General features: G+C 37.2%; 1 protein-coding gene across 1 annotated transcript in view; it reads left to right on the top strand.

Moving 5' to 3' along the window:
- GRB14 (growth factor receptor-bound protein 14) overlaps nucleotides 1–21,574 on the top strand; it is a 53,868-nt gene that overhangs the window by 14,856 nt on the left and 17,438 nt on the right. The window contains 3 exon segments of the mRNA XM_009325391.1: nucleotides 9,547–9,703; nucleotides 16,251–16,372; nucleotides 18,289–18,363. Of these exon segments, the coding sequence (XP_009323666.1) occupies nucleotides 9,547–9,703; nucleotides 16,251–16,372; nucleotides 18,289–18,363 (354 nt within the window).

Below are 21,574 nucleotides of genomic sequence, written 5' to 3'. Positions count from 1 at the left end.
TGGCAATTTTATTTCACCTGTAAAGAGTAGATCTGGGAACATATTCTTCCATATCCATTGTGAATAATTAATGCAAATAAATCATTTAGCTGCTCTGAAGTGTGTTTATCTTGTATAAGTGATCCTTTGACTGCTTAATCATCTAGCAAACCTGCTAATTTTACTTCATTTCTGCTATTCCATGGAATTGTATTATTTGAAATTTTTGCTAATGATATTTAAGTTTCCTCACAGCTTTCTAGTTATTCATACACATCTTACCAGTTGTACTTGAAATGCCTCTTTAGCTGCTTTTGTTTGGAATCTCCATAGTCTGAAAAAGATCTCTGGTAAGGCAGAATAATTTGAGACACTCTATTTAAATAAATTGTCCCATCCAGCCCCGCCTTTCCTTATAAATAATGTGCATTATTTTTAAGGACTTTATTGTGGTTTTTACTTCCATAGATCCCTTTGCATTTCTTACTCCTGATTTGGTCCTTTGTTGTGGTAATGGCTGTTGATGGTGATAAATCTTTCACTTTCTATGTTTAATCTACATGTTATTTATTACTACAATTCTTACAGTATGTTGAATTTCACAATGTAGCTGTTATTATTTAATTCTCCAATTATAGTAACTTTTTGAGCAAAGTATCATATAATTAGTTATTGTATAGTTAACAATAATCTTACTTTCTGCTCTAAAAATAGTTGTACTATGAGTTAATTGTCCAAAGCATGGAAGTTGCTTTCTCTAGACCTTGCCTTTTGTTCAGTCTTATACAGAGAAATTAAATCTTCTATAACTATTTTATTACTATATTATTATTACTATTTTATTATTATATTTTGCTTCTGTTGACCACTATTGAAAAAGTGAATGTCTCAAATTCAGGATTAAATAATGATATTTATATTTTAACTTTCCTGTTGTCTTTCAAACCTTGTTTCTCTTCAGTTTTACTGACGTTGTCTTTGAGATGATTGCATGTCAGCATTGTCCTCATCCTGCTATTTTTTCGAACATCATAATGTGATTGTCATAACCTTCGTTTGAAAGAACTTTGGTGGTATATTTTTGCACATAGCTTATTATAATTTGGAGATCTGCATAATTTAACCTCCTTTTTTATAATACAGCATATTTACACATCTAAAGCAGTAGTCATATGAGCAAGTTTAAGTGCTTTACAAATCTTAATGAGTTCAATCTGTTACCCTGCTGTACAGAAACAGATTTCAGTTCCCCTGCCCCATTTTACAAAAAGGATACTAAGGGACTAATACTGACTTGCCCAGAGTTAGATGGCAAATACATATTTTAAAACTAAGAATTGGACTTTTTTTGCCTGTAGGTATTCTCAGATATTTTTTGTTACTTCTTCATATTACTATTTAGTTCCTTTTTTTGGTGTGATTTTTTCCATTCATGGGATGATCAATCTTGTGCTGGATTAGGTAGGGCCATACTAAGAGTCTGGGAGAGGGGAGTGACTGTATGGGCTATATAATATAGACAGTTGCCATAGTGCCATAGTAAACTATCAGAAGACTACTACAGAAAATAAATAGAAATTGTTTTGGTTGATAATGTGTGCACACTGTAACTGTGAAATTAAACATTTTTTTTAATACCTTCTAACAGAATATTTAGGTATAAAAAAATTCATCATGTTTTGAAGCAACGAATTCATGAATTGCTAGAGAAATCATTCTTGTCAGTGGTCTTATGTTTGAATAAAGGCTGGAAATTGACATCATTTTTGCAATTTGAAATGTCATTTTAAAATGGTTAGATTTTGGAAATAATATGAGATTTTTGTGGGTTGTGGTAGGAAAGGTAGGCAATTTTCCTAGACTTTGCTCTTCCTTTCTCAGCACTTTGGTTTTGTTGCAAGACAGACATAATTGATTATTAGTGTTTTTATATCTTTTAGTGCTTGTGGGACCATACCTCAGTCTATCAATAATAAGTAAGTGTATGCAAAGTTCACTTTTGGTCACTTGGAAGAACAGCTCCTCTTTCTTTGGGCAAGTTCTTAGTTCTTTGATGTTTGCTGTCCTTGTAATCAGTGACTTGGCTTACTTTCAGTTTCTTTAAATTGATCTTCCATGTCTTCAATACATGGCTTCACAAGCCATGCAAGGTGCTTAACTTTTCCTTAATAGCCTTGATGGTCCTATTGAAGAAGATGACAGTTTCATTTCCTTTCACGTCACTTCTAATGTGTCCAATCTGCCTATTTTGGCTGTTTTTTATAAATTTTCTGGTTTTTACCTTGAGAAAAAAGCAAGGTGTTGTAGAACATTGGAGCTATAGAACAGAAAATGTTGCTGGGAACAGGATATTAAAATTTCCCCTCCTGAAGTTGATAGGAATACAGGGAGTCTGTGCATGACAGAGATTTTAAGTCTAATGCTTGTGTCACCTAAGCTACTGTATATATATCTCCTGTATATTTTTCTGCATGGGAGCAGTGTTCCTTCTGCCTCTTGAAGCTATGCTGTGTTCCAAATAAGAAGTCAGGATTCACTGGGACCTGTATTTTACATAAATTTGTTTTTTGGATTGCATGCTGGAACTCAGATTTGCCCTCTTCCCCCATGGACAGGCTTCCAGATAATTGTCCCTAATCACTGGGTGACAGTTCCTACCTGCCCAATTATACACGTTGACAAGTCTGTGCAGAAATCGTGTGGTGTCCTGTGAACCGTCCTCCAGAAGCGAGGTTCATAGGCTTAACGACCACCATTTTGGATTTGGGTGCCTAAAATATTAACGAGTCCTTTGTTGTTTTGTGCCTGTGCTTCAGTGCTTTGTGTTAATTCCTTGCAGGGACATGTACAGGACCAATTTTTGAAAGCTCCTGTTGTGGTGACTGAGAAGATAGTTGCTTAACAATGAGCAGCTACGGTTTATCATTTTGTGCACCTTTTTTTTTTTTTTTTTTTTAATAATGGCAGATGTAGATTTCTGCAAACTGTGAGAATCCTTTTGGCCTGGAAGTCTTCCCTTTGGAGGAAATGGTGGAAGCTGGCCTTTTAACTGTAGACTGGGATATCTAAAGGGAAAGTCTTGCATTCACACCTGATAATAAAGGCAGTAAACTTTATTATACTAACACGCTTTTTTTTTTTTTTAAAACTAGTCATGAGTTAACCTTCCCTTAAATATTTTTATGAATGCGTAATTTGGTGATTCTCTCTAAAACCAAGACAGACTCTTGCTAGAAGTCATCAAATAGTTAAAAATGCTAGAAATTTCCAAGTGCTTCCATTATAGTTCAAATATACTCCAAATTCCCCTATCCTCTGCCAATATCAATAAGTAAAAAACTTTGTCTAGCAGAGGGCAAGGTTGGAAGTTGGAGAACAGATGCTTCAGGCAACTAGCCTATTAGTTAACACTAAAGACAGAGGTTAGCACAGTATCAGGCAGGATCTCAGGGGAAGTATGGCACCCTGGAATGTAAGACTTTTTAAGGCCTGGTTTTGCATACAATAACTATGCATTTAACATAAATTTGACTGAAATTGTAATGTAAGTACGTGGGGGAAAAATAATTGTAGAAATGATAAGCTAAAGTTAGGTGCTTGTATCTTTATAAATAAAAGTGGCCTGCCTTTTTTTTTTTTTTTTTTTTTTAAAAGGTGCTGACCATCCACTGTCTTAATGGCTATACAGGAGCATTAAGAATCGTAGATGTCAGGTCATTTTGATGTAGGCACCTAAATATGGACTCCATGTGCTGAGTGGTTCTTTTTCTGTTGGATTTACCTGGCTTTTTTCACACGTCAGGACTTCGTTTGAAATTCCTCAACGCAGGGTATGGTCTTTCCATATGTTTGTGCTGTTTCTGCAGATTGGAACTTCCAAAACAGATGGCTTGAAGATTCTCAAGAATCAGACTTGGACACCCTCTCTTAAAAGTCTATGAAACACATTATTTAATTATTGTAGTGGAGATGACAGTTGAGTGTGGAAGAAGACTCGGGGGAGTAGAGTCCAGCTTTCTCTTGCTCCTCCTTCCTCCTACACTGATTACCTTATGTGCTCTTCTACTTATTCTTTTAAACAGTTTCTGATTTATTTGCTTCTTCTGATTATTTTTTAGTGTAAAAGCTAGGGTCTCTTTTTTCCTTTTCTGTGTTAAATACTAGGTTATATTTGTCAACATTGATTTTACATTCTGAGTTCAGATGATTAGTGAAATACAAACAATAATATATTTTATTTTGAAGTGACATTTCTTATCAAGATAATTTTTTGGAGGTATAAAGGTGCATTGCACATACTTCTGGGATCTTGGCTGATTTTTAATATATTGGAAAATGGAAAGAGGATGTGTAGGAAAGCTGTACCTCCTTGCCTGCTCTTGTAGGCAATGAAAATGATTAATGCTTGCAATGCTCAGCTTGGTGCTTTCCTCTTATAAGAAGATCTTGGAGCTGCTGATTTCTTACTTCCAGTGGCTTAAATGGAAGCTATTGAGATGTTTCTTTTTCTGACCTTGGGAAGAACTAAAATCTCCTTGTATTTATAAACTAGACAGGAAAGAAGAAGATTTGAGCACTACTGAGGCAACTTTTTCTAACTGTCTGCTAATAGGTGTAGTCAAGGGAAGTTAAATAGCTTGCTTTAGAACAAAGCTTGAGAGTCTATGGTAATGAAAACTGTAATGACAGCTTGTTCTCAATTAGCAGCTCTTTCCTTGTGTGCTACTTCTCAGACAAATTTGCAGGGGAAAAAATGGAAGAGAGTGGGATGACTGGCCAGCCAAATGCATGATGGTAACTGCTAATAAAAATAAAGAAGTAGTCACTCGAGCTGCCTTATCTCTTTAGGAGGTCAGCATAACTGCATCTTTAGCATAATCCTGCCACCCTTTAGTTCTTGGAGCATCCTCTACTTCTAGGAAGAGAAGTATTTATTGCAGCATATTTCCCAGGAAAAAAGGGATTTTGAATTTGTCCTTTTTCATGTGATCCACTCCCCTTGGAACAAATACATTCCCAGCAAAACCTACAAGAGAATGCTTCAAACACAGCAGAAAGCGCAGACTGAGCAACTTTTTCTAATTAAAAAACCCCTCAAAGGTCACTCTAACTGATGAGATTTACACCATCACATTCAATTCATTAAACTAAAACTGTAACAGAAGTTCAGAAGGGTCTATTAGGTGACTGCCTGTCTGTTCTCTCCTGCTGTGTTTGAGTCCCTTGCAAGGAAGAGAAAAAGGGCACAGCATTTGTGTTTTATAAGGTAGCACATCATAGCTGTGAGCTGGGGTGATCCGTTGTCCTAGACTTGCGCAGGATTTATTTCCCTATACTGAGAAAGCCGGGTAAGAATGCTCACAGAGAATATAAACTCCGGGGGTTTTTCCTGTTGTTTTTTCGTTGTGTTGTTTTGTTTTAGCTGTGCTCCTGTAGTCCAAGGCCACCTCCAAGGCTTCCTGCTCCCCGAGTTGAATGGCTGCAGGCAGCTCATTATCATGACTTGTGTTGCTTTCTTCAGCATTTTAAAAAGTCTTTTTCAATTTCTTCAGCAATAAGAGTGTAGTCATCTGCACTGCGACTCTTAACCCTTTTAAAGAGAATTTCTGTAGGAATCGTCTGTCAAGGGCCTGAGCATGGGCTGTACGTGCTCTTGCTGTAAAACAAGAAGACCACCTAACTGATGAGTACCTGGAGAAAACTGTAGTTGCTAGTATGTGCTGGCAGGGCCCCTGGCCAGGGTGCTGGCATGGATTCTCACCCTGGCTTTATTGCGAGAATATTGAGAAATAGAATAGAATATTTCAGTTGGAAGGGACCTCCAACGATCATCCAGTCCAATACTAGGGAAGTCGCTTTAATTCTCTCCCTTCCTTTCGCCTTCAATACTGTCTCCTTTCTGGCAGTTCAGCCTGTAAAATCTTTCAGATTCAGCCTGACACAGACTTACTGGAGAGGCTAATGAAGCTGTCCCTGACCTCCAGTGCTGCCCAGAGTAGGACATGTTTTAAGGTGATGGGATGCTGTTTTGTCTACTCACCTGTACAGCCCTCCATCCCATTCACAGCACACCCTGCCAGACACCTCTTTTAATTTAATCTTTGAATCCTTGTAAATACTGCAGGAATTTAAATAATTCATGCTGGTTTATCCTGAACTGCAGAACATCATTTCTGCGTGACTGGAGTAGGGGTTTAAGTTATGTGTGTGGAATAAGACCCTACTGCAAGCAGGCTGCATTGCTACCGGTCTCACTTGCTTAGCAGTGGGAATGCTGCCAAAGCATGGGCATCTTATAAAACTAACCATAGCCATCAACCATGGCTGCTTTGGCAGTATCGATCATTGAATTCAATATCGATGTGGTCTTTTTGCCTTTTGTATTAAATGTAAGTAATGGGCTGTAGCTTAGGCCTGTGGAAACTTTGGATTGACTTTCTCCAAGGTCTGCCTGTTTTCCCTGGAAGACTCTGCTTTGAGGTGGTTGATTCATGAGTAGAGAGAGATTTTTACCACTTTAGAAGCGTGATTTTAATGTTTGCTGTATCCTGGAAATCAGTGTCGTGGCAAGGGTGGCTGAACCTCATGTGGAACTCTTCAGCTGTCATCATTTATTAGCTGAAATGTTAAAGCAAATCATCGTGGGCTTCATGCTGATTTAATATGCTTGGCCAAAGTTTGTAACAGAACTGCTTTATATGTAGTTCCATAGATAAAAGCAGGTTTTTGGAGAGGAGCAAGGCCACCAGTGTGCTTTAATCTCTATGTGTTTTTCAAATGGAGTCCTTTTTCCTCGTTCTGATGTTTGGAAAGCGTGGGTGAGCTGACCTGATTTTTTTTTTTTTTTTTTGGATTTTTGCCGTTGGTGGGAGAGAAGCAGGTGGCAGGAGATACAGTTGCAGCTCCTTGCTCGCTTTCCTACCAGCTTTGGCACAAACCAGAGAAGGAGCTGCTGTAACAAGTTAGGGCAACAATACATTGCTGATTGTTCGTTAGATGCTTGAAATGAGCATGTGTTTAGCAAGGTAGCAATTAAGGACTGACTGACAATAACATGCTTGTTTGTCTTTTAAGTAAGAACTTGTGTCTTGATGTTTAATGAAGGGTTTACAATGGTATTTAGGTTTTGTGCATAAAGTTCAGGTGAGGTGTGTCACGTATTCTGATGAATATGGATAAATTGAATAAACTGAGAGGAGGATTTTTGAGATAAATTAAAAACATCTTAGATGCCCTTTGTCTAGAGGATGTCTGTGCTTTGGCACAGACAGGGTAGGCAGGGTAGTTTAACTTGCGCCGAGTTCCTTGCTGTCATGGTTTAACCCCAGCCAGCAACTGAGCACCACACAGCCGCTCGCTCACTCCCCCTGCGGTGGGATGGGGGAGAGAATCAGAAGGGTAAAAGTGAGAAAACTCATGGGTTGAGATGAAGACAGTTTAATAGGTAAAGCAAAAGCCGCGCATGCAAGCAAAGCAAAACAAGGAATTCATTCACTCCTTCCCATGGGCAGGCAGGTGTTCAGCCATCCCCAGGAAAGCAGGGCTCCATCACACGTAACGGTTGCTTGGGAAGACACAACACCATCACTCCGAACATCCCCCCCTTCCTTCTTCTTCCCCCAGCTTGATATGCTGAGCATGACGTCCCTGCTCGCTGGTGGGGTGGTGTGAGAAGCAGAAAAGGCCTTGACTCTGTGTAAGCACTGCTCAGCAGTAATGAAAACATCCCTGTGTTATCGACACTGTTTTCCACACAGATCCAAAACATAGCCCCATACTAGCTACTATGAAGAAAGTTTACTCTATCCCAGCCAAAACCAGCACACCTTTTATTGTGGCCAGACTGTCACTAGCAAACGATTGCTTAGTGTTTCCATTGGCACAGTACACAGCAGGCACTGTGCTGGGGATGGACATTCAGACTCTTACTGTTTTGGTAGAGAGGGAATAATGTTGCTCAGTGTTATTTCACACTACTGGAAAATGTAAATATTGGGGAATAAATCCCATTCTTAAAGGTGAATTAATGTATTTCACTTCCCAATCTCGTGATGTTGGGTGGCTTTGGGGTGAAAATGCTTGTTTGAAAACACAAAGAGTAAAAGAAGATGCATTCCAGACTTGATCACTTGGTGTATTTCTGAGTACCTGGAAGACTTTTATGGTGTGTTTAATGTTGCATCCAATCTTCTATACCTACTGCTCATGTTTACCTGCCTGTTTGTGTTTATAATAAAGTCTCAAACATCTGTTTTATTTTGGGAAGTGTGTTACTATTCCAGCACACAGTACCACAGATAAGAGTTGATCCTTGTGTCAGGAGCCTCAATATTTTTCACTTTTTGTGTTTTGTCTACTTTTAAAAAATGAGAAATAGAGAAAACCTAACAGTATTGAGTTTCTCGACTGCTGTGAGGAATATGAAATTCTTTTCTACTCTTATACAAAAAAAACTTCTGTGTTGACTTTAATGGAATTAGTCACTGTGCAGAGCTTAAGAAGACAGGGCACTAGTGATTTGCATGAATGCCATCCAATTCACTGATTCATCTGATTAATTTGATTCATTCTCCTTCAGAGAAAGAAAATGCAGAAAAAAATGCCTAAATGGTCATGCCTTCTTTCAAACAGTGAGTATGCAGTAAGGCTTCCTCAGCCTCTTCATTTGAAACTAAGCATAAGCAGGTTTAGCTTCACCTCTTCAAGAACTCAATGGACACCCATTCTTCTGGACTCTAAAATGTGTATCAATGCTGAAAAATAAATTTTTTAACTGAAATTTAAAAGTGAAAATGACAAGGATAAGTCATAAGAGTTTATATTGCCTCCTTCCCCTCTGCCCCCCACCCCAAACATACTTAATAGAATAAAGAAACTTGGAAAAACTACTAAGGTAAAACATGATAAAAATTGTCTACTTTGTGCTAAGTTTTTTTGCATGTACATCTTCTAGAACATTTTATTTACTTTCCTGGTCCTCATATGATGGTAATTCTTTTCCATGTATGACATTTTTGATTCTGTATGTATGTATGTATATATGCCTTTTTTTACTCACAGTTCCAGTTCTTGCTTGTCAAAATTTGAAGCAGCTCTGTAGCATCTCCGTTTTTACTGTCTATAGAATTGTGAGCATCTCGAATCTGATTGCTGTTCTCTGAACTAACTCTAACTTTATCAAAACTTTCTACAGTTCTGCAGTCATAGAGTTCTTGAGTTTCACTGTTTATCCTCTGTGGTTTCTTCTTTAGCTTATGCAAGAATGTACAATTCCACCGGATTTATTTACCTCTCCATTACCTTTTTTTTTTTAAAGTGAATGCACCAATCTGTCCAGTGTCCTGTGGGAAGGGATATTCAGTAGCCAAATTTAGAAGTGGGATATGCTTTGCTCAGCTGTTTTGTTCTCAATTACGCCGTTGCACTATAGAGAAATGGCTGTCTTTAGTATTGCATCCTATGTGTATAGGTTCTTGTCTCAGTCATGAAGCTGAGAGAGGAACGTATTTGGACTAACTGAATCAAAGATTAAACTTATGGATATTTTAGCCTTTTTATTTATTGCAGGTAATTAAAGTGTATAGTGAAGATGATACTAGCAGAGCTTTGGAAGTACCAAGTGATATAACAGCCAGGGATGTATGTCAGCTGTTGATATTGAAGAACCACTATATTGATGACCACAGCTGGACTCTGTTTGAACAACTTACCCACACAGGTTTAGGTAAGACTAATACTATACAATGGTATGGCAGTAAATAAGGTGTTTGGTTTTCATTTTCACATAGAAGTACAATTGTAATAGAAAGGCTCGGAAGGAAAATGATGGGAGGGCTTGTGTGAATTTGTTCTTTTGGGGGTTTGTTGCTTCTGTTTCTCTTTTTTTTTGAAAGCATAGCTATAAAGTACATTTTGTCATAGTACATTTGCCTCACACTGCTTGATCTGCATCTGTAAGAGTGATTTGGAAGACACTGACCATTAAGGTTCTCACTGCAAATTCTCCCTCGCTCTTCCTTGCTTTTCTTTGGCACTTCTTCCTCTGGTATTTCCTGCTTATCTCTAGCAAGACTTGGGTTATTTTCATTGCAAATAAAATCTTCATTGTTCCCAACACACCTGAGTGAAATCTCTGACATCAAGGACAGAAAGTGGTTACACAGTACTATTCTATCTGGACAATAGGACTCAGTCTTCAGAAACGACATCGGAGTAGTCTGTCAGTATTTTCCTTCAATACAATCAGTTTGGCTAGATTTATTGTGAACTCTGGGACAGGACTACTTAAAAAGCAAAACAAAACCATTCTTCTAAACTTCCAATTATGGACCAATGAACTGTGTTGAAGTGACTTTATGCTTAGTATTTTAAGTTGCTGGAAACGAAATGCTCTGAATGCCTTCCACATCACCAGTGTTCCTCTAGTGTAGTAAAAAACCTCTTTTTCTATTATACAGTTTAAAAGGTGTAATCTGTGGTTTCAGATTACAACTATAACTTCTGGTCTCCGTTCCTTTTTGTACTGTGTAGACATAACTTTGCAGTATAAAAACACATTAAGACAAATTAAATACAGGGGGAAAGGGGATGTTTGCAGAGATGTAAAAAATGCAGAACATAGGAAAGACTTCACTCAGCATACATGAATTTAGAAGTCCACTGCTAGGATGTAGTATCGAACTGAGACTCTAGTCAGACAATCTTACTTCCTTTTACAGCACTACGTTTCAGTACTGTGTTGTGTTTGGTTTTGATAGGGAATTATATCAGAAAGAATCTACTAGAAGACAAATGCCATAAAAAATCTGGTTTTAATTTCATGTCACTCAAAGTTTCCATATTATTCTTGAACTTTGGCACTGTACTAGAGTTAGTAAAGGTAGTACTTCTTCTGCAACCTCAAGGGCAGTTCCAGCTGCTAATGCAAAGTGTGGCTTGAGAAAGAGGACATTTTGGGGGCCTTCCTGCATTCTAAAATACGTAGAAAACTCCTTGGAGTCCTTAATTCTCAGAAGAGACTGCACTGCTCCCTGGTAACTCCTGTACTGTTAATTTAAAAAAAAAAACAACCAAACACCACACACCACCACCAAAAAGCCAAACACCCCCCCCCCCCCCAGAGGAAGGACAGTGTAACTTTAATAATCATATTTTACTAAAAAACAAAAAAAACCCAAACACCAAAAAAAACCAAACCCCCCCCCCCCCCCCCCGATGGATATTTATATATGGCTAAAAGCTATTGTTAAACTCCCTTTCTGTGTATGAATCTAGGGAATCTGGACTCATGCATTTGTGTAAAATAAACTTGACTGTGCATCTCCGACAGTATTATGTTTAACAGCCATATTTTTAAGATGAACTACGCAAGCTAAAACTGTTTTCTGCCCTTTTCTGCTCCTTTATCCTATGAAGGCAGCCACAGACGTTTTTCAAATTTTTTTGTTTGCTTTGTAACATTTCAAAGATATTTATAACCTTTTGCACTGAATGTATCAGTTGTAAGATGCTTCCAGCTCAGAGTAAGGTCAGAGTTAAATCTGGGTCGAGGCTGTAAATGACTGACTGTTACAGAAGAGGAGGTATAAAAATGTCTTTAGACAACACTACTATACAAATAGTAGAAATGTTTTCTGTATTTTATAGTGTGGCTGGTATTTAAGTAGTGTAGTAACTATTGATGAAGACACTTTCAACAAACCATGCCAGAACAATAGTGACATTGTTTCTCCAGGTTTATTTATTTGCACAATACACTTTTTGTCAAATAGTGTGTTTGCTTCAATCTGATTTCTTGGAAGATTTCAATATCAAATAATTAGTGAAGTTGCTTTTCCTAAGATTCTGAAATTCTCAAAATTGCTGGCGTGCAGGTCTGAAGACCTGCATTTACCATATAGTCTTTTGATTGCTCCAGCTGCTTTGGGCAGAATTTTAGAAAAAGGTGACTTGTTCATTTTTAAAATAAAATTATTTCCTAGGTGATGTGGATGGCAATTCAACATGACTAGCCAAGGAAAGGAACAACTTGAGATACCTTCTTTTTTTTTTTTTTAATAATACTGAATAATAATGGATTTATTTTTATGATACTATTAGATCTGGTTTTGTTTGAAAGGTTTAACATACTGATCTTGACTTGCATTAAGTATTTTCTTAAGCACTGGATGAGTAGCATGAACAAATATTTTTCAAATTATGATTTAGTTTTGGACTATTTGCTATTTATTATTCTGTTGTATGTTTTCCCCATGGAAATTTGGACAGTTATTTTCTGCTCCCAAGTTAAATGAATGGATATAGAAAGGAGAAGTGCTGTGAGTGAGTGTGTGTGTCTGTGTAAATTCCAGTATGATGGGGATTAATAATTCATTCATCAATTAGTGAACATTTTCTTTAATATCTAACAGCTGTCTGAATACTCCTGAATTAGATATGATTGCATGAATCTTAGTGAGCTGAGCACAGTGTTCTGCTTTTAATCAAGACAGACATTAATTACATCACCGGAGTGTGCCTTCATTGCTGTGTGGAGGTATCTGCATGTGAAGGTTAAAAAAGAAAAAAAAAAAATCCCACCCAAAAGAAAATATAAAACCACGGTCTGTATATTCCTGTTTTCACAAACCTATATGCCCTTTAGTGTGGAACTACGGGTTGTTGAACATGAAGCATGGTCGTGTCCTCACTGCATTGCGTGGCAAGTGCTGACCAGGCGGTGTTGACTTGGGGTGAGCGGGCAGGTGAGATGGTTTGTCCACCCACGCCGCTTCCCCGTGGCACTGGCTGGTGCACCCCATCTGCCTGCCGTGGGGCACCCACGCTGCGCACAGCCTGCTGCCGTTGCCCCACCACCCGGGATGCTCAGCCTTCTTACCTACCTCCAAAGTTTTGCAGTAGCCTATTTCAAATAGTTCTAATAGGCTCTATTTCAAATATCTGAAGTATGACGATTATTACAGCACTATAAATCGCAATATATTTCAGAACTGTGTGCTTCTGGTATGTGTCCTTTTTGTCCCAAGCTATTGAATTCAAAGAAATTCTTGGATGTTTTTCACCTTGTCTAAGATTATTGAAGGCAGCTGAGGTATGCCTAGATTTGGATGATGCCACGTCATCCCTACCACCAGGTATACCTTGGTGTTGGAGTCCCATACTTCCACTGCAATTCCCCTGTACAGGGCAGGCTGTGAAAACAGATCAGTTTTCCATAGCTGTTCTCCTTTTCAAGGAAAATACTGTCTTCATCCTGAAATTTTTCCTTTTCTAGTGAGAATTTTTTGTGTTGACTGCAAACAGTTTTCCATTTGCTTCTGCAGTTCAGTAGACATGTTATAGGGTTCCTCTTTGAGTAGGCGATAGTGCCTTGGCCGGGCACATCATCGTTGTGTTTCAGTCTCCTGTTTTGATTTCACTATCTGCATTCTTTTAGGTAGCCTGTGGGAAGGCTCACAAAGCACTGTCTGTGCAATAGTACTGGGCAATGGCTTTTCTGGTTTTTATTTAGTTTAATTTTTTTCCCCTGCTGGGTGGCTAGAGAGGAGGCTATTTGAAATGTGTTCTGTCATGCACGTCAATATTAAATCTTCTTTCATGTGCTTTAGTTACTTTCCATAGTTAAGGAGGCTTTGTTTGGGACTGTAGCAGGTGCTCCTCATGTTAGAGATAGTAATAAAGAGATGGTAGAAAGGAAGGTAGAAACTCTGCAGTCTAGCTGGAAGAGAAAAAATGATCTAACTAAACCAAAGTGCAGCTTTTTCATGGCAACATTTAGGGATTTGATTACAGGGCTGTTTTGGAGGGCACTAACTCCATGTTTCAGTTCCTTCAGGAAAGTAAGTTGAATCAGTTGTAAAATATTCTGTGGCGTGACACCTTAAAAATAAAGAAATACCAGCATCCTTACCCATCCATTGGGGTGATGCAGAATGTCTTATTTTTATACCAAGAAGTAAGACTTGAGGAAATGGTATTTTCTTAAATGTCACAATCCAAGCATTTAAGAGATTTAAATGTCATCCCAGAGGAGCACTTTCTCTCTATAAAACTGAAAGGAAAAAAAATATGCTGGTTTTGAGTCAGAGCTTCAGTTCTTTAGTGTCTCTTTACTCCTGCATCTGAAGAATGTGTTTTGGAGTAGAGCAGCCTGTACAAGATTTTAAAATGCTCACTTTTCTTTCAGTATTTTTGGGGTATTTTTTGTTTTCTGAATTGCTTTGTTTTTATTTGCTTCATTTGATCTGGTTACAAAATATGAGTTTCATGTAACATCCTTAATCTCTGTCTTTATGGGCTCAGGAATGAGTTAAATTCAATGGAAGTTTAACTTTTCCCTACTTGATCTGTAGATCATGAGAGTGCTTTGTCTTACGCTAGTCATGAGCTTGGTATTTTCCTACTGAGGTAAAATTTAGCTGTATGAGTGTATTGTCTCTAAATTTGCTAGCTGGAAACTTCCTGAAGAAACTTACAGATTTGCAGGCTACAATAAGGCTGTTACCCACCAGACTGGACAGTGTGGAAGCATGAAGCAGTGACTGGTGAAAGAGGTGGCAAGAGAAGATCAAGAAAAAGATGCTGTAGTTCTAAAGAGGCTTTAATGATTTCAAATTTGAGGTTTGATTTTTAGAAGGTTGTGCATGCTATACTTTATGAAAGTTAGGCTCTTGTTTAGCCAGGACCACTTGAAAAAATTTACCATTCATATTAATTTAATGTTATGCCTAATTAAGTTTTTAAAAAAACTTACAGTATCCTTTTATCTGTTACGATTTTTTAAAAAGTTTCTAACAACAGGCAGTTATATGAGAGCAGCAACGTTCATTTATAGCATATCATAAGATCCTTTATGATAATGCAATGAAATGTAGAAAACGTGATCAGAAAATTGTGAGTTACATGGTTTTTATAATTTATTTTTAACTGCCTTTTCCCTTTGAAACCATGACCAGAATTGGATATTAAAACCCCATAATTGGCAGGGAGACATAAGGTTAGATCTCAAACCTATTCTTAACCTGTAACTCACTGTTGGAATGTAATTTAAATTTGGAAGTGCCAATGATCATTTAAATGAAATCTACAGCTTTGTTCAACTCCGTCTCGTTCTCATTAGTTTGAGTCCACCACAAAGTACAAATGGCCACAAAAACTGTATGCTCATTTGGAAGCATGTTCATCCTTCTTTTGTAACATGATTTCATAAGCTGCTGAAATTTATTTAAAAAAAAAAAAAAGGCAGTATAAATAATACTGTACAGAAATTGTCCATAGCCTTTCAGGATTTATGCTTAACTTCCTGCACTGTAAGTAGTCCTATTGCATTACTCAGAGCATGCAACACGTAAACATGCACATCTACAGGAAAGTTCTTAAATTCTGTATCTTTCCTATTAAGTGCATTTCATATTGCTGTAAAATCGAAAAATTCACTCAAGAATCTGAGCAGCAGAAGCAGTCTAAAGCAGTGAGAATACTGATTCTGAACGCCAGTGCTGTGGTACAAATAACTGAATTCTTTGCTTTTTCTTCCCCTTGCCCCACTGCAAAGCCAAACTACACATTAGGATTCACTTTGTAGGTTATTTTTCTGTTTTGTTTTCTTTTTTAGTGTTTTTCATGGCTTACTTTTACCATTGTTTTCGCATATGCTAGTTCTACGGCTGCTAAAATTCTCAGTATCCCTGGTTTGTGCAAAAACACTAAAACACTGAAATGCCCTAAGTTCATTTGCAGTTTTAGAAACACTTCAGGACATAGTAGGGACCTAGGGAGAAGAAGAAAAATGAATGCTTTTCTATATTGCAGATATCTTTCACTTCACAAATGATGCATTAGAGAAAGGAGTGTTAGAAAGACTTTCCTGACGCCCCAGACAGGCTGAGTGAATGGTTGAAATGGTCTGCTGCCTGCTGCCCTATGCGTCAGACAGCAGGAACTGCCTGGCTTCTGCAGGGAGAACATGGATTTGGCCATGAAATGAAATAAAGCCCTCAGCTGCCCCTGTAAAAGAAAACAGCGACAACAAAACACGAACAAAAAACCCCACGTGTGACCTACCTCAGAAGTTGGGCCCTACTGAGGTGGAACAGTAACTTGGTGTAACGTGGACCTGATTAATGGACTCTGTTCAGATTGCTTGTTTCATGATTTGTATTTGTTTAATTTAATTTAATAATATTCTTATTACCTGACTTTTGTGTTTCTACTCCTAGGCTCTTAGGTGCAGATTATGTGGGGGTTTTTTAATATGTTTGGTTTTTTGACAGGAAGAGCTGTAGAGGACCATGAATTAGTGATGGAAATCCAGTCAAACTGGATAATGGAAGAGGAAAACAAACTATATTTTAGAAAAAATTATGCCAAGTATGAGTTTTTTAAAAATCCACTGGTAAGTCCTAACGTTATATCTATGAAGTGGTGCAATTGCTGCAAAAGTCTTTTCTGTTACACAGAGATAGGCAGAGTGTAAAGCTGTTAGTGTAACATGAGTCAAAAGGAGTAACTGGGAGGGAATATAGGGATATAGGAATATATTGTAGTGTGTGTAACTGTTGGCCGGTCCCTTTGTTGCAATTGTAAAACATCCATGTTCATGCTTTTTTTTTTCAGGTGAGGGGGGCAGACATGGGTTTAACTTTCTTGAAGTTTGCACACAGACCTATGACAAAATAAAATTTTTGAAATTGAGTGAAGTTTCCATCAAGTGACAACAAAATATAAAACGAAGCAGTGTGAGGAGGGGTATCAGTAGCAAAGATGATTGTCTTGTTGAAGTGAAAATGGAATGTTATGGCCCAGCGCTGCCCAATGGCAGCTTCTCACAGCTGCAGCTAAATGACAACTGACACAAAGGGCCATGAGCAGCCATAACCTATTAGGAGTAAGTGAAAGTGAAGCCAAAGTTAGTGTATGTAAGAAATGGAAAGAGAGCAGAGAGAACTCGTAACTGAAGGATGTTGCCAAAGGTTAACGCTGCTGATTCAGACCTTGGCTCAGCGGGAGAAACTCACCATCTGGTTGCTCAAATGCATGGTGTATTTGGATCACTCTTAATGCTGTCTCTTACAAAGCCAGCTTGTTTCAGATGTCAAAGGGAGAAATAGCAGAAATGTATGAGGACTTGAAAGGTGAAAAGTGGAAGGGAACTCAAATTATCTACCTATGAAAATGTAAATATTAAGATACCAAAAGGTGTAAGAGATCTGAGGGGTTTTTTTCTTGCTCCACCTGTGTTTCTCTGGGCAAATCATATACTCCCCTGACATGGAGGTATCACTGCACTAGTGAAAAAAATCTAAGCTTGAGATGGTCTACAGTTAGCAGAGAAGCTTTCAAAGAATAGGTATGATTGGGTATTGGTTAACCAGTGAGTGGAACCAGCTGTGGAGTGTGGCAGACGTGCAGCTATGACTAGCATCAGCAGCTGTGGCTAATCAGAGTCCTTATTATTTCTGTTGAGGCATTCTTCTGGGTACTCTGGTCCCAGGTGTAGCAAGGATGCTTTATCAGAAATGAGCTGATACGAATTAACCCTACCAGTAGTTCAGTTTTATTAAAACTGAAAGTCAGTGGACATTGGATAGTCAAGGGAATATTAGCTTCAAACTTGTCCAAGCCTTGAGAAAACTTTATTAGTAATGGTCAGACTCTTGGCTGGTTCATATCTGCATGACTATATAGAACTCCCCAGCTGCAGGTCTGTCCCATAAATTACCCCTTGAGCTTTCCTTGATAATGAAATTGGGACTTTAAATGTGGACTTTTTAACCACACCATATTGATGTAGTCAGATTTTGATGTTAATTCATATAATACAAAATGGACAATTAAAAAAAACCTGAGTGGACTTGTTTTCTATTAATGGAAGTTATTCCAAAATATTTTACTGGGTTTCTAGTGTAACAAAAACAATAGAAAACAATATATTTTTCAGCATGTGGGTGTATATCCTCCCTACTTTGTAGCATATTGAAGCCCCAGGCAAGTCTTATGTGTCAACAGCAATAGAAATTGCTGTTAGAAAACCAACACTAAGGGCCAAGTACTGCAATATGACTTGCACTGGTGTATGAAACCCTCTTGCTTCCAGAGACCATTGATGTTTTCTCAAAATTCTAAGTTTTTCAGCAAATAATATATAGGATGTCACAAATTTAGGAATGATATTAAGGTAAGCTTAAATTATTGGATCAGAGAATCTGCAGTGTCTTGTACTGCGTTGAGAACTTTAATTTTACGTCCAAGAGAGATAGGAAGTTTTATATTTATTTTTACGAACTTTAATACAAATTATTATTGTTACAGAGTTTTTTTCCAGATCATATGATATCTTTTCCAAGTGAGACTAATGCAGCTGTTAACCACTCTGGGATATTACAGGTATGTTATCTTTGAATGAAGACGAGCCAGCATAGCTCTGAATCTCCCATTGTCTGTGTTGTGTGAGCTAGCTCTTTGTCACTGTTGGATTTGTTGCTAGGTTTTGAGTAACTCAAAACATGGTTAATAACTTTTCTTCCTTATGAGATATGAAGTGATGTGTCCCTTCCAGACAGTTATTATATGACCACACTTGGAAACTTGCATATTCTTTCAGAATCAAGGAGTGCCAAAACAGACAAAATGCAGTAAAAATGGTTAATACCTTTATTGGGTATTTCAGGTGAAAGACCCTGTTTCCTTAAAAAGGTGATGTGCTGCAGTACTCAGCACATACTTAACAGCAGGCCTTGGTAGAACACTGAGGAACTGGTAATGTGATACAAATGGATATAAAAAAGAGTTAAATGGTTAAACTTAATGAATAGAAAATTTAGACTGACTAGTATGATTTGTTAGCTTGAAGGCTACTGTAGCCTCGGGGAAAAAAAAAAAAGATAGGTCACTCAGTGTTAGTCATCTTTTAAGTGGACACAAGATTTTAATTTACAGTGGGAATAATTTCACAGAATGACCATATCAGGGATCATCATCTTAATTCTCAAAGAGGGGAAAAATGAGTAATAAAGGTGGAAACATACACATCACTCTTGTTTGCTTGTCACTAGAAAAATTAATTAATAGAAGAACTTTCACTGGTCTTAAGACAACAACCCTATGTGTGAGTTTTGACGATAAAGAATGGTTGGAAAGGCAACATAATAACACAAGATATTTAAGGTAGAACTAAAAGAAATATAGACATTACAAAATATTTTTTGCACCTATATAATAAATTCTACCTTGGCATCCACCAGTAAATTAAAAACATTAAAGAACTAATTCTCAAAGCATTCTTCTGTATTAAATAGTTAAATCCTTATAGAAGCGGATGTTAGTCAGGAGGCTAAGATTATCCCAAATATAGTAGAAAATGTTTCAAATTAAATTGAATTGACACATGCTAGATTCTGTAAATCATTTTTACAAACCTAAATAAAAACTTTATAATTTCAAAAGATGCTGCATACCTAATGAAAATTGGTTCGCTTTTGCTACCTAAATAGTAAATAGATTTTGCAGTCTAATGTAAACATTTAATGTTGAAAATATTGTCCCCTGTGTTAATAGAACTTAATAATTTTTTCTCCCAAACGTAATTCGGTAGTTTGAAAAAAATAATAAAGACTTTTATAATGGAACTGTTTGCCATATACTCTGCACAGAACTTCTTTAAGCCCATATTGTGATATGTAGAACGTGTGCAGAGCTTGCGGGTAAGATTAAGACCCATTCTAAATATATATAGTTATATGCCATTTTGATAGCTTGAAAGATTTGTTATGAACTGTACTCTGTTGCTATTTTATGTTGTCTTGTCTGTTTAATTGTGTTTTGTCAAATAAAACTTACTAGGCACAAAGTAGAGAATACCTTTGTGGATTGTGCAGCCGTTATGCACATTTCAGCAGAAGCTGTTGGGTAAATTGTTTACAGCGTGTCACTATTTCTTTGGAAACTTTCATTAAGACAAGTTGATGGGCTTGTGTTATTATTTGTGATGTGCTTGGTCAAGTATCAAGAGAAACATTAGTTTTAACAACTCAATGCTTACAAGTGATTAAAAAATCACTTCTGATACTTCTGTAGCTTTTTGTGGATTGAGCTGTAAGCAAGTAAAATGTTTTTCAAGTATGTTTTTCTTGACTTTCATTGAAAGAGTGAGTATTTTGTCTGATGACTTTAAATCAGAGCATCTAAATAGCCTCATAAACAAAAAAAGTTTACCTGTCTCCTGTCCATTTAGCATGTGCTAAGTAAAATTACTAGGTCTGACATATACTGAATGTCTATGTATACCAAAGAGAGGGGTTTAATCTCTGCCATGAAGATCCTTAGTCTTAAAAAAAAAAAAAAGTCTCACTATATTGATTAGAGTATGGCTGCTCTGAGACACAACACTGTATTTATATGTTTAGTGGTAGTCAGTATGGATTATTTGGAACTTGCTTTAGGTTATTTTTGCAAATTGGATGCTTTAACACGTCAAAAATGAACGTAGTGTGAAGATTTTAATCTTAATGGCCTCTCCCCATAGTAATGAAATAGTCTATTATTTTCAGATTTTGGGGTGTGTTTGTTTGCTTTTTGAGAATTAGCAACTTCCGTAGGTGGGCAACAAATTAATTCACCTGGTCTAATTAGATGTGAAACTGTTGTTGAGTGTAATTTTAAATGGGGCTTGTGACTTGTTTAAAACATCGTCTGCTTATTGGAGCATCTTATTTTAGATGAATTCATGTACGTACTACATCCTTTTGTATTCTTATTCATGAATAAGAATTTCCAATGAATAGACTGCAAAGCATAGATAGTGTTGACAGAATTCACTCCTTCTGAGTTAGTAGGTGAAGTCCTAGCCTCACTGAAGTTAGTAATTTTTTTTCTTAAATTACTTGGAAAGGTCAAAATTTTATCCTAGGTTTCTTTCCTTTTCTTTTTGTCTGTGAATAACATTTCTCTGGTTTTGTCATTCTGTTTTTTTAAATCTTTAATTGTATTTGTAACAGAATTTTTTTCACTATGCAGTATGTCAATCAGTGCTTTAAATTTAACAGTGACATCATCAAAATAGAAGGTTGAAATTACTTGGGTAATCACACTTTTTTCTGGTTTTGCTTTAAGAATAGACCTATTCCCCCTGCTCTTCCTCATTGTTTAATAGATGCAGTTGATATTCAGGTTCTGTAGGCAGACTTAAGTTCAGAGTTGAAGTCTTATATTAACCAATTTGGCTGCTTCTTTCGAACAGCTTTTTACATATAATGTGAATACATTAAAAAAAGCTATTGTAGATCGCGCATGTCCAAGCCATCTTCCAGAGCAATGAAAAATCTTGCACCTGATGTAGAATATATTAAAGAAGGGAGCAGATGTTTTTCCTAAATGTTATATAGGCAAAAATTGAGTTAAAGACAGAACAGGATTACCAAGACAAACTCTCATAATTTTGTGAAAGGTAGAATTACTGATAGTGTCTTTTCCTTTTGCCCTTTCCCCGTTGCCATCTTTTGCTCCGTGTTCTTAGTTGTTCCCATTCTCTGCCTTCACAGATTTAAGATTCAAGCTTTCATTTCTTTAATCCGTCTGCCACAGCAAGTCCCTCTTTCCC

The sequence above is a fragment of the Pygoscelis adeliae genome, unplaced genomic scaffold (genome assembly GCF_000699105.1).
Source record: "Pygoscelis adeliae isolate BGI_AS28 unplaced genomic scaffold, ASM69910v1 Scaffold106, whole genome shotgun sequence".
Classification (NCBI taxonomy): Eukaryota; Metazoa; Chordata; class Aves; order Sphenisciformes; family Spheniscidae; genus Pygoscelis; species Pygoscelis adeliae.
This window is presented reverse-complemented; position numbering and strand designations above follow the sequence as displayed.